Consider the following 12500-nt stretch of genomic DNA (forward strand, 5'->3'; position numbering starts at 1 on the left):
AGAGAGAGAGTGATCAATACAACAACCTGAAAGAAGTAGCATATCAGAGAGCCCTGCCACGAGGACAAGATAGCACTGAGGCAGAAAAAGACAAGACATAGTGGACATCAGATAAAAGAGAGAGAGCGATGGTGAAAGGGAGGGTGAGAAAGAAAAGAGGCAAAGATAAAGATTTAGAGATAGAAAAAGAGGGGGGAGGAGGTCTTGAATACTGCTGAACCCCTCAGCTTCTTTACAGGATCAATAGAGAGTGTAGCTAAGCTATGCAGCAGGGCCCCCTGCACTGCACTGCACTACACTACTGAAGACTGTGTGGGTCTGCTCTGTCCTCCCAGGAATCTTGGAGTGTCTCCAAGCGAGCGCGGCACGACGCTCCGCAGTGCTCCAGCCCATTCCAGCCCTGATTCCATTAGCCGTTGCGAGGAGGACGGCGCTTAATGGGAACTCGGGAGCAGCCCTGCTTTATTCTTTAATCATTTCCTCCGAGCCCTTGACGCTGTTAGCGGGAGAATCTCCTCAAAAAAGAGCCTGGGGCCTAATCCAGTGTGTGTTAGTTTGGAAAGGACAAAAAGATCCCTGACAAAAGATTAGAAAAAAGATTGAAAAGAGTGTCTGCTGAAAGGGTTTTGTAAGAAAATACTGCACCAGAGGCAAGACAGATTGTTCGGCTGAGCTGTGATTATGTCAGAATGGCCTTAGATGGTAAAACGTAAATGTGAATTCCTGCCTTTACAACCATTTTTAAGCTACTACAATGGATATCAACACATTTTGTGATGGGTCACAGGTAATGGATCATACTGTATTGTAAATACTCATCAAACTACCATTACCATTAGCAAAGAAATCTGGTGTGAGGTCTCTAGCTCAGTTGCTAATAAAACAATCTTAGCTGTGGTGATACAGGTTAAGAAAAGAGCCCTATGCTTGAGCCCAGGCTGTGACACAGGGTTATGTCTCCCTGACTGGCTTTTATTTTGACATAAAGGAGCAATACTTGGGAGAGAATTTGTTTTTTACACAACAGTCGTAAATGCCACTCATGGCTCACACCCTTCCCCCTGGGCGTGTTACATGTGGATTTGTTTACAGACTGGCAAAGATAATAATTGAAGAGCCATGACTGCTGAGTGGGTAGTAGTCCACCATTTCATATAAATAGAAGGCTATTGCACAATTGCTATTAAGTGGTTTGTGATTCTCTGGGTTGGGGGAGAGCAAGTTGCAAAGCTGGTTCTCCATAGAGGCCTTGGCTAGGGCTGCGGAAGGCGTGCGTTTCTCCCTGTTAGTTTACAGACTTCCAAGCTGTTATATGCTAAGGTGATATACCTGCATAGGATGCCTTTATAAAAGGCAAGAGTGACGCCAAGCCAAGCGCTGGGGCAGCATTTTCACACCCGCCACCGTGGCGTCCATGTGACTCCAGCAGGCGCCCTGCTCCCACCGCCGACCTCAGGGGCCACAAGTAGGGCAGCGGAGGCAGGGCGCGAGGAGGCAGGGCGCGAGGAGGCAGGGGGCCACTCGGGGAGTGGCGCTTTAATTAGACAGGACAGATTAGAAACTCCATTATTGGGAGGGATTCTTGTGGGTACGGGCAGCGCAAACGTCACTAAATGTTACGCTTTTCAAAAAGGACAAGGTCAACAAACGCCACGCCACTCCGCCCCACCAGTATAGGGTCGTACTCAAACTCAACAAACAAACTCATATTGATGCTTGAAATTTAAATTTAGTGTACATTTTTAGTGTTAAAAGTATCAAATTATTTCAATAACTCTACAGTTGACGTCACTGTAGACATTTCTCTTTTCCCACCTCTCTTCTATCCTATATCTATAGATTTCTCAGCCCATTATTAAACACAACATGGCAAAAGCACACACTTTATCAGTACACAGGCTCCAAAGGAATACAACTGGGCCCTTTGCTCTATCAGCAGAGCTCCAGTGATCTGCCCTCAGGTCGTACCTATGTTCCGTGGGGGCAGGGGCGGTGCGGTGGTGATGGGGATGCCCGCTGAGCCCGGTGGGACGGGGTTGGTGTTAAGGATGGTGCCGTAGGTCTCGTTGTTGACCAGGTTGGGCACGAAGCCCACGCGCTGCTTATCCTTGACCAGGCTGGCGGCATCCCGCGCCAGCAAGGCTGGACTGGGCTGCAGGGCAGAGCCCGGCGTGTAGCAGCTGACCGGACGCTCATCTCGACGGTGGGGGCTGGGCTGTGGAAGCAAAAATAGGGTCAAAGGTCAACAGATGATGACAGTCTGATGGCAACGTGAGCATATCTATCTATTCATTCTATTCATTCTCTTGATACGTCTTATATTGTTTTCTTATAGTCTTAAATATAATTTGATAAGTCTTATATTGTTTACTTATAGTCTTATATATAATTTAATATGTCTTATATTGTTTTCTTGTCTTATATTGTTTTCTTATAGTCTTAAATATAATTTAATAAGTCTTATATTGTTTTCTTAAAGTCTTATATATAATTTGATATATCTTATATTGTTTTCTTATAGTCTTATATATAATTTGATATATCTTATATTGTTTTCTTATAGTCTTAAATATAATTTGATAAGTCTTATATTGTTTTCTTATAGTCTTATATATAATTTGATATGTCTTATATTGTTTTCTTTCCACACCTTTTCATCCAGGTCCTCATCGCTCTCGTCGAGGTCCTCGTGCTGAAGGCGCCACTCGTACTCCACGTGCACGTGAGCGTTAAACTTCCCCGCCAGCGCCTGGTTTAGCTGCACGGAGACAAGCCCACACTGAGACAGAGGAATACCATGCAGCTCTCACGCCGTGTACACACCATTACAAGCACAACAGCACATCACTGGAGGCGTCTTCTTCACCACATTGGCGAACGCGAGGAGCACATTTTTCATCGCTTTGACACAGTCCGGCGAGCCAATCGAAGGGACTCCCACACAGATGTGCAGCGCGCATAATCCAACACCTGTCAGCACGTCTGCTGATGTGGTTCCAGTTAGTCACCACCCACTCATGGATTCAACCCAGAGTCTCTCATCACCCCCGTATCTCTACGCCTCACTGCACCAGCCTAACAGGTCAACAGTGCTCTACAGAGGTTCTGTTTACACACATGCCTGCTTAGTGCACCACTGACATTTATACAAATATTTATGAAAATGTCCTATAGAAGAGAAGAGTCTTCTGACATATACACGAGGAGTGTATTGAGGCAAGCATGCCTTGTGAAAAAGTTCTGGGGCAAATTCTATAGAGAGCTGCTTTTGGTGTAATCAAAAAAGATATGCCAGCCTGTCAATTCTTAACTTTAAACATTCAAAAGTTTCGAGACTGGAAAGAGAGTTTGCATGAATAAACAAATGCTGTGCTGTTTTGAGCATGAAAAAAGAAAAGGAAATCAGTAAACAGCTAGCTAGCTGGGCTTCAAAAGAGAGACAGAGTGTGTGTGTGTGTGTGTGAGAGAGAACAGAGATGGCACACGGCACTCACCAGCTCCTCACACTGAGTGTGTTTGAGTCGCCGGGCGATATCCAATGGCGTCTCTCCTGCTTCATTAGCTAAAGGACAACACACACACACACACTAAAGAATTAAGGACATGAACAAAGGTGCGGTTGCACAGTGACAGATTCAAACATCCATAATGTTATGTGGCTGTCGTTTATGTGACCATCAGTGGGCAGTAGGAATCTGAGAGCGAGTTTGTCATTCCGCCGTGCTTGGGACCACACAACATGCCCGCCACTCACACTGCCCTCAGAGGCCAGACGCACGGAGCTGAGGACATCCCCAGAGAGCTACTTAGAGCTACACACACACACACACACACACACACACACACACACACACACACACACACACACACACACACACACACACACACACACACACACACACACACACACACAAACACAAACACAAACACACACAAGCAGACACATGCCTGCACACATGCCTGCACACACAAACACACACACAGACACACATATAAGTCGACACATGCACACACACCATTAGACACACACACACACACACACACTGTACACACACAGATACACACAAATATGCAGTCATGCAAAGCATTCCTGATGGGCATCAGTGCCCTTGTGTTAGCTCTGTTACCAGAGAATCTTAATTAGCATCAGGAATACAGAAAGCACTCGCCAGGGCAACGCTCCGCTCTGCTTTTAGTCTTTTTGGGTCGGTGTACACTTTGAAGTGTGCATGGACATGTAGTGTGTGTGTGTGTGTTGTGTGTGTGTGTGTGTGTGTGTGTGTGTGTTCATGTGCTTTGTGTGTGGTGAGAAAAATCTTCTTGGACAGTGCAGGCAATTCTGTGGAATCTGGGAACTTATTTGTGGTCTGGGGGGAATTTCAGATAGCAGTGGAATGTGTGTGTGTGTGTGTGTGTGTGTACTTGCTTTTATGTGTGTTTATGCATGTGTATCCGTTGCCCCAGCAACCACAAGCTGGCCTACAGGACAAAACCCTGACAGTTCACAGAAGTGTCACATGGTCTGCCTTGCTCTGCTCTCTTCTGACATAACCAGCACGCCACCACAACAGCAGGGCACCTGCCTGCCACTGATAAAGCCGCAGAAAGACGCAGCCTTAGCTGGTGCCTGTGCATAAGGCTGCCAGGCTATTTCCAATTCAGATAATTAGTGCAGGTCTGCCTGCAGGTATCTTACTAATGTCTATGATGATGAGTGTGTGCATCAGTCTGGCTCTTACTAATATGCTAAGAGTGTGTCTGCCTGGCTCTTACAACGTCTCGTCTATGGTAAGTGTGCGTATGCCGGTCAGGCTCTTACCGATGTCTATGGAGGCCTTCCCTCGCAGTAGGAGCTTCAGGCACTCGCTGTTGTCCGTCAGGCAGCAGTAGTGCAGTGCTGTGCTGCCCTTGGCCGTCTGCTTGTCCAGGTTCACACTGCAGAGGAAAACACGGTTATCTACACCAATAGCAAGAGTACAGCCCCCCAGAGGAAGTCCGATGGGAAAGCGCTTCGTAAGGGCATTTAAATGTTATCTTAAGGACATTTCAGAAATGATGGACTGAAGATATGACGGCTAACTGAACCTAAATTAAAGTCGTGCAGCACCCTGCATCTCTTAATCAAAAGAAAAACTTTAATTACAGCAAACCTGACAGGTTTACCAGTGTATTACAGTATGCAATGATGTGGCCATACGAACTTTAAAGGAACTTTCAAAACATAGGCCAGAGTGACTCAAGATGGGTCAGTAAAAATACAGAATGATCTTTAGAATTTATGAGAGAGGGACACAATGAGTCACCAGACTTCCCACATCTTCACAAAAAACAGACAGACATTCACATCTATGTGTGGCCCATTATTTCAAGGAGATACAGGTTGTATTGTACAAGTGAGGATTAACACCCATTCTTCACTATGTGTGAACATAGGACACGTTTAGAAAGTCAATGCACTGTCAGGAGGGACAAATGACAAATTCTGTGGCCAGACAAATAGGCCATCTCCTCCCCATTACAGTACAGTTAAAGTCTGCCCTGCCCTTGCCTGTTCTGCGTCAGGAAGTCTACAATGTGCAGTGATGTCCTGTCCACCAGTCTGACCGCCAAGTGCAGAGCCGTTTCTCCGTGTTCCTGTAATGATTCAACCACAAACATCAGGACAATACCAACTCTCTGAACGTCTGACCGTCTCAATGCTTTTACAGACGACTACAGAAAACATGCCCTTTATAACATAATATCCATTTTAGTCTAGTTCTAAACACATTAACACTTCAGAACCTATTTAAACAAACTAGGGGTGTAAAGATTAACCTATACGTATCGGTATCCGTTTTTAACGTGTAAGATACGGCTACATCGATACGTGAAGCCCCGTATCGGAATAAAACTGAAATGAACCGGTCGTTATATCGATTTACTTGTTACGAATCGGTTCACAACCTTTTCTGCTCGCTCAGACTTTCATTTACGTTCCAAGCAGCGCGTTCATCCCACGTCCTTTTTTGAAACTATACGTGGCACGGAATTGTGGGTAATGCAGTTCGTTTTTGGCTACATTCATTGCCCAAAGTTGTCAAATGACCTCATTACAGTTTTTACTCTTTTGTTTTTCAAAATCCAGCGCGAAACTAAACACTAAACAGCAACGATAGTCTGTAGAGTATAGCCTTACAATTGATGAAGGGATTTCCTTAATGTTAAATAATAATTTGGCCCTTGCTAAAACAATGCACAAATTATTAGCCAATTATTTTGTTCATATATCACTCAGACTTGTGGCATTATAGGTTTCTGCATTAGGTCTACCGTTGGAACAAAATAAACCCAGAGAGTTCATTGATATGTAGGCCTATTTTATTCTTGTAGGCTATACGAGAAAAGGCCAAGAGTGTCTTAAGCACTGTTTTATTTTATTTCGGTATTGTCTTACCTCAACAAGGCTACAGCTCCATGAAAACAATCAGATATAACTCTATAAAATCTATAAAGTCTATAAAAAAATGTTGTATTTGGCTGCTGTGTTTGACTGAAATGTAGACTATTCTTTTTTTCATTTCAATACAGTATATGAAACAAACCTCAGTTTAGATAATCATATTCACACATTTTTTTTGCCTAATTGATAACCATGACCATGATAACTGATAATATAAAATTAATGTGCACCTTGAGCAAATTATAAAAAATCTTTCAGAATGCTTTACATTCTTGAACTGCATCGAATTGCATCGAATCGCATCGCATCGAATCGTACTGAATCGTTTTTTATGAACATGTATCTTTTCTTGTATCGAATCGTGCCCATGTATCTAGATGCGAATCGTATAGTCTTTTACATGAGAGATTCACACCCCTAAAACAAACACATGCAAATTAGGCTGAAGAGGTATGGATGAAGCATTTTTGAACCCTGGCTGAACTGAGATCAGTTGAGATGATGTTGTGGGCTCAGGCTTACGTGTCCATTGGCCAGGGGGATGGGCTCCATCAGGTCCACTCCCTCGGCGTACACCTGGATGAGGGAGAAGATGTCGCGGGCCTTCACCGCGTCACACAGCGTGTGCAGCTTGGACGTGCCGTCGGGACACTTCTTCCTGGCGAAGCGCTTCTCCGTGTACTTGGCCGTGATGAAGTCCTTCCTCGCCTGCCTGTCAGTCAGAGAAAACACACAGAGCTCAGCACACTTAGATGGATTACAATGCAGACACAGAGAGAGAGACAGAGAGAGAGAGAGAGAGAGAGAGAGAGAGAGACAGAGAGGGAGAAAAGAGACAGAGAGAGAGGGGAGAGAGACAGAAAGAGAGAGAGAGACAAAAGAGAGAGACGGAAAGAAAGCATGAGAGAAAAGAAAGAAAGAAAGAGAAAAGAGAGGGAGAGAGAAAGAAAGAAAGAGAGGGAGAAGAATGGAGTGAGAGGCATGAGGGCATTGTTGAGACAAATGGCAAATGGTGATGAATGGTGACAGCTGCTTATAAACATGGCATTTAACAGTTTCCTTCTTTCCACAACAACCAGCAACCAACAGTAAGCCACAGACAGTGGGATGGAGTGAGAGGGAGCAGAGAGAGAGAGAGAGAGAGAGAGAGAGAGAGAGAGAGAGAGAGAGAGAGAGAGAGATGCTTATAGCTCTCATTCCCTTCATTTCTCTTGGTTTGAAATTATTTCTGCTACATTGTCCTTCCATGACCGAGCAGGACACTGCTCAGGAGTGAGGAGAAAAAAGACAGAAGTGAGCAGGAATGACAGATGCAGAGAGCCTATGAGAGGAACGACATTGAGAGGAGGAGCACCACACAGAAAGGGGGATAGTGAATGGAGGAGAGGAAGTGAGAAAGATGGAGGAGCCGAGGGGAGAGGGGAGAGCAGAGTAAGTGGCATCTGCCCACCCAGAGGTGACCACTCCATCTGTCACTCACTCACTCTCCACAAGGGTCCACCTCTTTAGCACTACTGGGCACCTCAGAGGGATGGAGAGACAGGGGGAGATGGAGAAGAGAGGGAGGGAGCGAGGGATATGGTGAGAGACAGGGGAGGTGGAGAAAAGAGGGAGGGAGCGAGGGATATGGTGAGAGACAGGGGAGGTGGAGAAAAGAGGGAGGGAGCGAGGGATATGGTGAGAGACAGGGGAGGTGGAGAAGAGAGAGGGAGCGAGGGATGGAGAGAGAAATGGGAGCACTGACACTTATCCTCAACTCAACTGAGGGAGGAGGGGGGAGTAACAGAGGAGTGGAGAGGCCCACACTCACATGTCACTGGCTGGGTTGGGTTTGACCACATCTTCCGCAGTCAGACAGGCCTCCATGATCTCGTTGAAGCCTGCATTCCCCACGTTCTTGGCTAGCTGTTGGGACAAGACACACACACACACACACACACACACACACACACACACACACTATTGCAAACAATATAGAAAGTGCATGTTGGCACAGTGGAGACTTGTTAGAAATGAACCTCACTGATGATTTACCCTTATTCATTAAAGTTCCATTTCCCCTCCATTTCCACAGCAGCTTATTTAAGCACACAGTTTTGTTTCCAAATAACATTTCAGTACAAGGGGAGGCAACCGTTCCGTATTTCACACCCGCTTCGCTGTGGCTAACTGGTCTCCCTCTCTAACTACTGTAATCACTATAATAATTCTTAATCACCATCAGGACCAAAATGTTCCCCGCTAAATAATTAATGTGGTTCAGCACTACTCCAGCAAAATTGCTGAGAAACTGCCCTGCGGAAATGAGAAATATTCTGGCTGGATGTGAGATTTAGGAGGGGTGAATTGAGAGGGATTTGGGGCATGTTGACGGTTTTGGGGTATTTGGCGTGAGCTGTGAAGCCGTGAGAACTTGCCAGGAGCTCGGAGGTGCTCAGGACGTCCAGCGTGAGCGACTGTATCCGGGAGTAGTGGACGCCGAGCTCACGGTGGATGCCGGAGCATTCGATGCAGGTGAGGATGCCCAGGTTGGTGGAGAGCCAGGTAGGACCTGCGAGAGTGGAAGAGAGAGAGAGAGAGAGAGAGAGAGAGAGAGAGAGAGAGAGAGGGAGGAGGGTTGTGTTCTGTCAATATGGGTGGATAGCAATGTGAAGAAATATACACATATACCATACCACAAAACACACACACACACACACACACACACACACACACACACACACACACACACACACAAAGTGAGACAGGAAAATCCACAGACATATACAAAACATAAACAGGAGGCCAAAAAAAACACATCCCAGATGGAGAACTAATTACCTAATCATTTAATGTTTGCTGTTCAGCAACTACTGTGCAAACCTCAGTACAAAACAGTGACACTATTTTTCAACTTGTGCTCTCTGGCACCGTTAAAGATGACCTCATTCTCTTCTCGCCGGATGTCACCACAACCAAACATACAATTAAAATCTATACGCCCTTAAGAGCCTCCGCGCAGCACAACACTAACTTTTCCCTCCATACGATGCAGAAAAGGAAACACACACACACACACACACACACACACACACACACACACACACACACACACACACACACACGGAAAAAATAGTTATCAAACATCCTGGCCCTAACTTCCCGCGGCCCACAATGCCTTGCACCCCCCTCCCTCCCCATGCTCTCTCTGCGTCCTTCCTGGTGGACTGGACTTCCCGCCTGACTGACCGGGTGCGCCGCAGTCGCAGCAGACGTCGTTGCCGGTCATCCGCTTGACCTCGCCCACAATAGCCTTGGTGAGCTCCTGCACGATGTTGTTCTCGCCCACGTGCTGGTCACCCTTGAAGGCATTGTTGAGCGCCTCCTCCTTACTGTTCTGCAGCACCGAGATCGATCCATCTGAGAAGGAGAAGGGTGGGTCAGAGAAGGAAGAGAGAGAGAGAGAGTGTGTGTGTGTGTGTGTGTGTGTGTGTGTGTGTGTGTGTGTGTGTGTGTGTGTGTGTGTTAAAGGATGTGGTGGTGCTGGTGGTCTTGAGTGTACACATGTGTGGGAGGTAATGGCACCATCAAGGTCGGCAAGGTTCGGAAAACAACAAGTCAGCAAGCAGCGTGGAAAAGAGTGACATAACCGGAGGCTGCCCTGGCCCTCCTCCAATCAGACGGCAGCACACTCACATCTGACATTCCGCCTCATCGTCCGCCTGGAAGTGATACGTCCTGTCATCTGTTTTAAAGAAGAGGAGGGAGAGAGAGAGAGAGAGAGAGAGAGAGAGAGAGAGAGAGAGAGAGAGAGAGAGAGAAAGAAACAGACCGGATGAGACAGAGTGATAATGAAACACATTCAGTACAGTATCAAATGACAAGGAACACAGCTTATGAGAATGCATCCCCTTGGGCTCGGTCTCCTCTATAGATCCAGCGTAAGCTACACTCTAATTGCGATCCCCACAGACTGCAGAGATAACTGGTGCAAGGCAGAGCTGTCGGGGGACTTAAGGGACATGACAGAAACGATCAAATGGCAGATTTGGGCTTCACAGCAGTGATACCGACGAGCAGCGGAGGCGGATCAATGACATAACTTCCCCTTTATCCGGCCCAGAGATCTGAGGCAGGCAAACAAACGACAGAAACTTCAAATGAGAGGGAGGGAGGGAGAGGAGGACAGGGGGGAAGAAAAGAGAGAGAGAGAGTAACTTCACACTTCCTCTCACTGTGCACTGTTAAGCTTTTACAGGCTAACTTTAACCTGGGAAGAGGAGGTTGCATTTTCCTGTTAGAGAGAGAAAGAGAAAGAGAGAGAGAGAGAGAGACAGAGAGAGAAGCCAGACAAACATGCAGCAAGATAGAGAGAGAAAAAAGGAAGTGAAAGAGAGATAAAAAAGGAGAAAGGAGAGCCAGACAGATAGAGAGTGAGGGAGAATAGGATTGAGGCAGACAAACTGTGTGAGTATGAGAGGTGAATTGAGAGAGAGTGAGTGCTTCACTGGCTAAGTGAAAAACAGTGATAAAAGTCTGGCGCGACCCAGAGGTTGCCAGCAGATGATCTAAAGCTATGAAAGAACCAGACACATAGTGGGATGATTTTTTTTTTCATATCCTCCACAACACAGCCATTTCCTGGGCTAGCATTAAATCATCCCCCAGGCAAATAGGGTGTGGAGTGAACTCATACGATCCATTTAGGGGCTTTAAGCCATCCCCCCGGAGATAACGCCACTGTACATCACCGCCGACCTCAGAGAGGAACCTCTCAATCAATTGCTTCCCTTTACGCAAGCCTGCAGGGAATACGTGCCATCCCTTTCTTTCTTTCTTCCTGTCCGGGGCCCTGATAGAGAGAGCAGCCTCTCTGTGCTTGGAGGTAGACGACAGCAAGCAGGCTGGCAGGTCCCATGGGGGGGGGGGCGAGGGGTGTGAGGTGGGGGCTTCTGGTATGTGCCATGCAGGAGCTTAGAGGCCTAACCAGCATTCCCTCTGTTATTTAGCGAGTGCTTTAAAAAGCCTCGGCTGATTCAATTTGCCAAGATCGTTTGATCAGATTTCACAAATGCGTTACTTCAGAGGACCAGCCCATGAGATGAGAGGAGGAGCAGGAGGGAGAGAGAGAGACAGAGAGAGAGAGAGAGAGAGAGAGAGAGAGAGAGAGAGAAAGAAAGAAAGAGAGAGAGAGAGAGAGAGAGAGAGAGAGAGAGAGAGAGAGAGGGGGAGGGAGAGAGAAGATAAGGAGTCCATTTGTTGGTTAATGGAAAGAAAAAGGGCATTGTCCAAGAAGAAAATGAAGAAAAAAGAAAAGGTTGAAGTAGACAGAGAGAGAGTGGGCAGAGGTAGCTCAACGTACGTGAGATGAGGTCAAAGCTCTTCTTCTCCTCGGGGTTGTGCTTGACCTGGCAGGTCAGGAGGTTGAGCTTGGCTGGCGGTCGGTTGGCCTGAAGGACAAAAACAGCACACATTCAAAAAAAATACCACAGACATCAGACTTTCACAGTGATTAAAGGCAGAGATGCGTCCGCCTGATAAGCACAAAACTCCCCATCAAAGGCAAAACAAGGCCAAGAGAAATTAACTGCTGGTCCAGTGAAATATAGAGCTTCATTCAGACTCTCAACATGACAGCAGTGCAGCTCATCAAGCAGTCCACTGCTGCTGCCCCCAGACCCATCCAGATAAAGCTCCTTCCTCTCCAGCGGGGTTGAGCTTCTCTGCTCCATCATGGAGAACCTGTGTGTTTTTGTCAGATGCAGATCTGGATCACGCTCCACTGAGGGCCCCTCAGGATCAGTCACTGTCTGTCAAACTCTAACTGTAAGTGTAGAAAAGTAGGACACCTTTCTGTGCGCTACAAAAGACAGAGGAAAGGATCGGAATGACGAGGCTCTGTCACTTTTCTCTTCTTTGTTCTGACAGTTGCAAGATGGACAGAGTGAGAGAGTATGTGTGTGTGTGTGTGTGTGTGTGTGTGTGTGAGAGTGAGAGAGAGAGATTGAGAGCAAGAGGTAGAAATTGAGATACAAATAGAACAGGACACACAGAAAGACAGATTCAGGGAGAGAGGGAA

General features: G+C 46.6%; 1 protein-coding gene across 1 annotated transcript in view; it reads right to left on the reverse strand.

The window, feature by feature from the left end:
* Positions 1 to 12500, reverse strand: part of asap2a (ArfGAP with SH3 domain, ankyrin repeat and PH domain 2a) — a 56380-nt gene that overhangs the window by 5884 nt on the left and 37996 nt on the right. Inside the window, exons 12-22 of the mRNA XM_076299502.1 lie at positions 11784 to 11871; positions 10115 to 10166; positions 9671 to 9834; positions 8860 to 8993; positions 8253 to 8347; positions 6965 to 7154; positions 5549 to 5634; positions 4820 to 4935; positions 3495 to 3562; positions 2651 to 2758; positions 1969 to 2215 (exon numbers count right to left, since the gene is read on the reverse strand). Coding sequence (XP_076155617.1) covers positions 1969 to 2215; positions 2651 to 2758; positions 3495 to 3562; positions 4820 to 4935; positions 5549 to 5634; positions 6965 to 7154; positions 8253 to 8347; positions 8860 to 8993; positions 9671 to 9834; positions 10115 to 10166; positions 11784 to 11871 — 1348 coding nt within the window. The remainder of the gene's footprint in view (positions 1 to 1968; positions 2216 to 2650; positions 2759 to 3494; positions 3563 to 4819; positions 4936 to 5548; positions 5635 to 6964; positions 7155 to 8252; positions 8348 to 8859; positions 8994 to 9670; positions 9835 to 10114; positions 10167 to 11783; positions 11872 to 12500) is intronic.

The sequence above is a fragment of the Alosa pseudoharengus genome, unplaced genomic scaffold (genome assembly GCF_046254945.1).
Source record: "Alosa pseudoharengus isolate Yale_2024_CS ecotype anadromous, Long Island Sound unplaced genomic scaffold, YU_APseudo_1.1 YU_APseudo_1.1_scf_22, whole genome shotgun sequence".
In the NCBI taxonomy this organism is placed as follows: Eukaryota; Metazoa; Chordata; class Actinopteri; order Clupeiformes; family Clupeidae; genus Alosa; species Alosa pseudoharengus.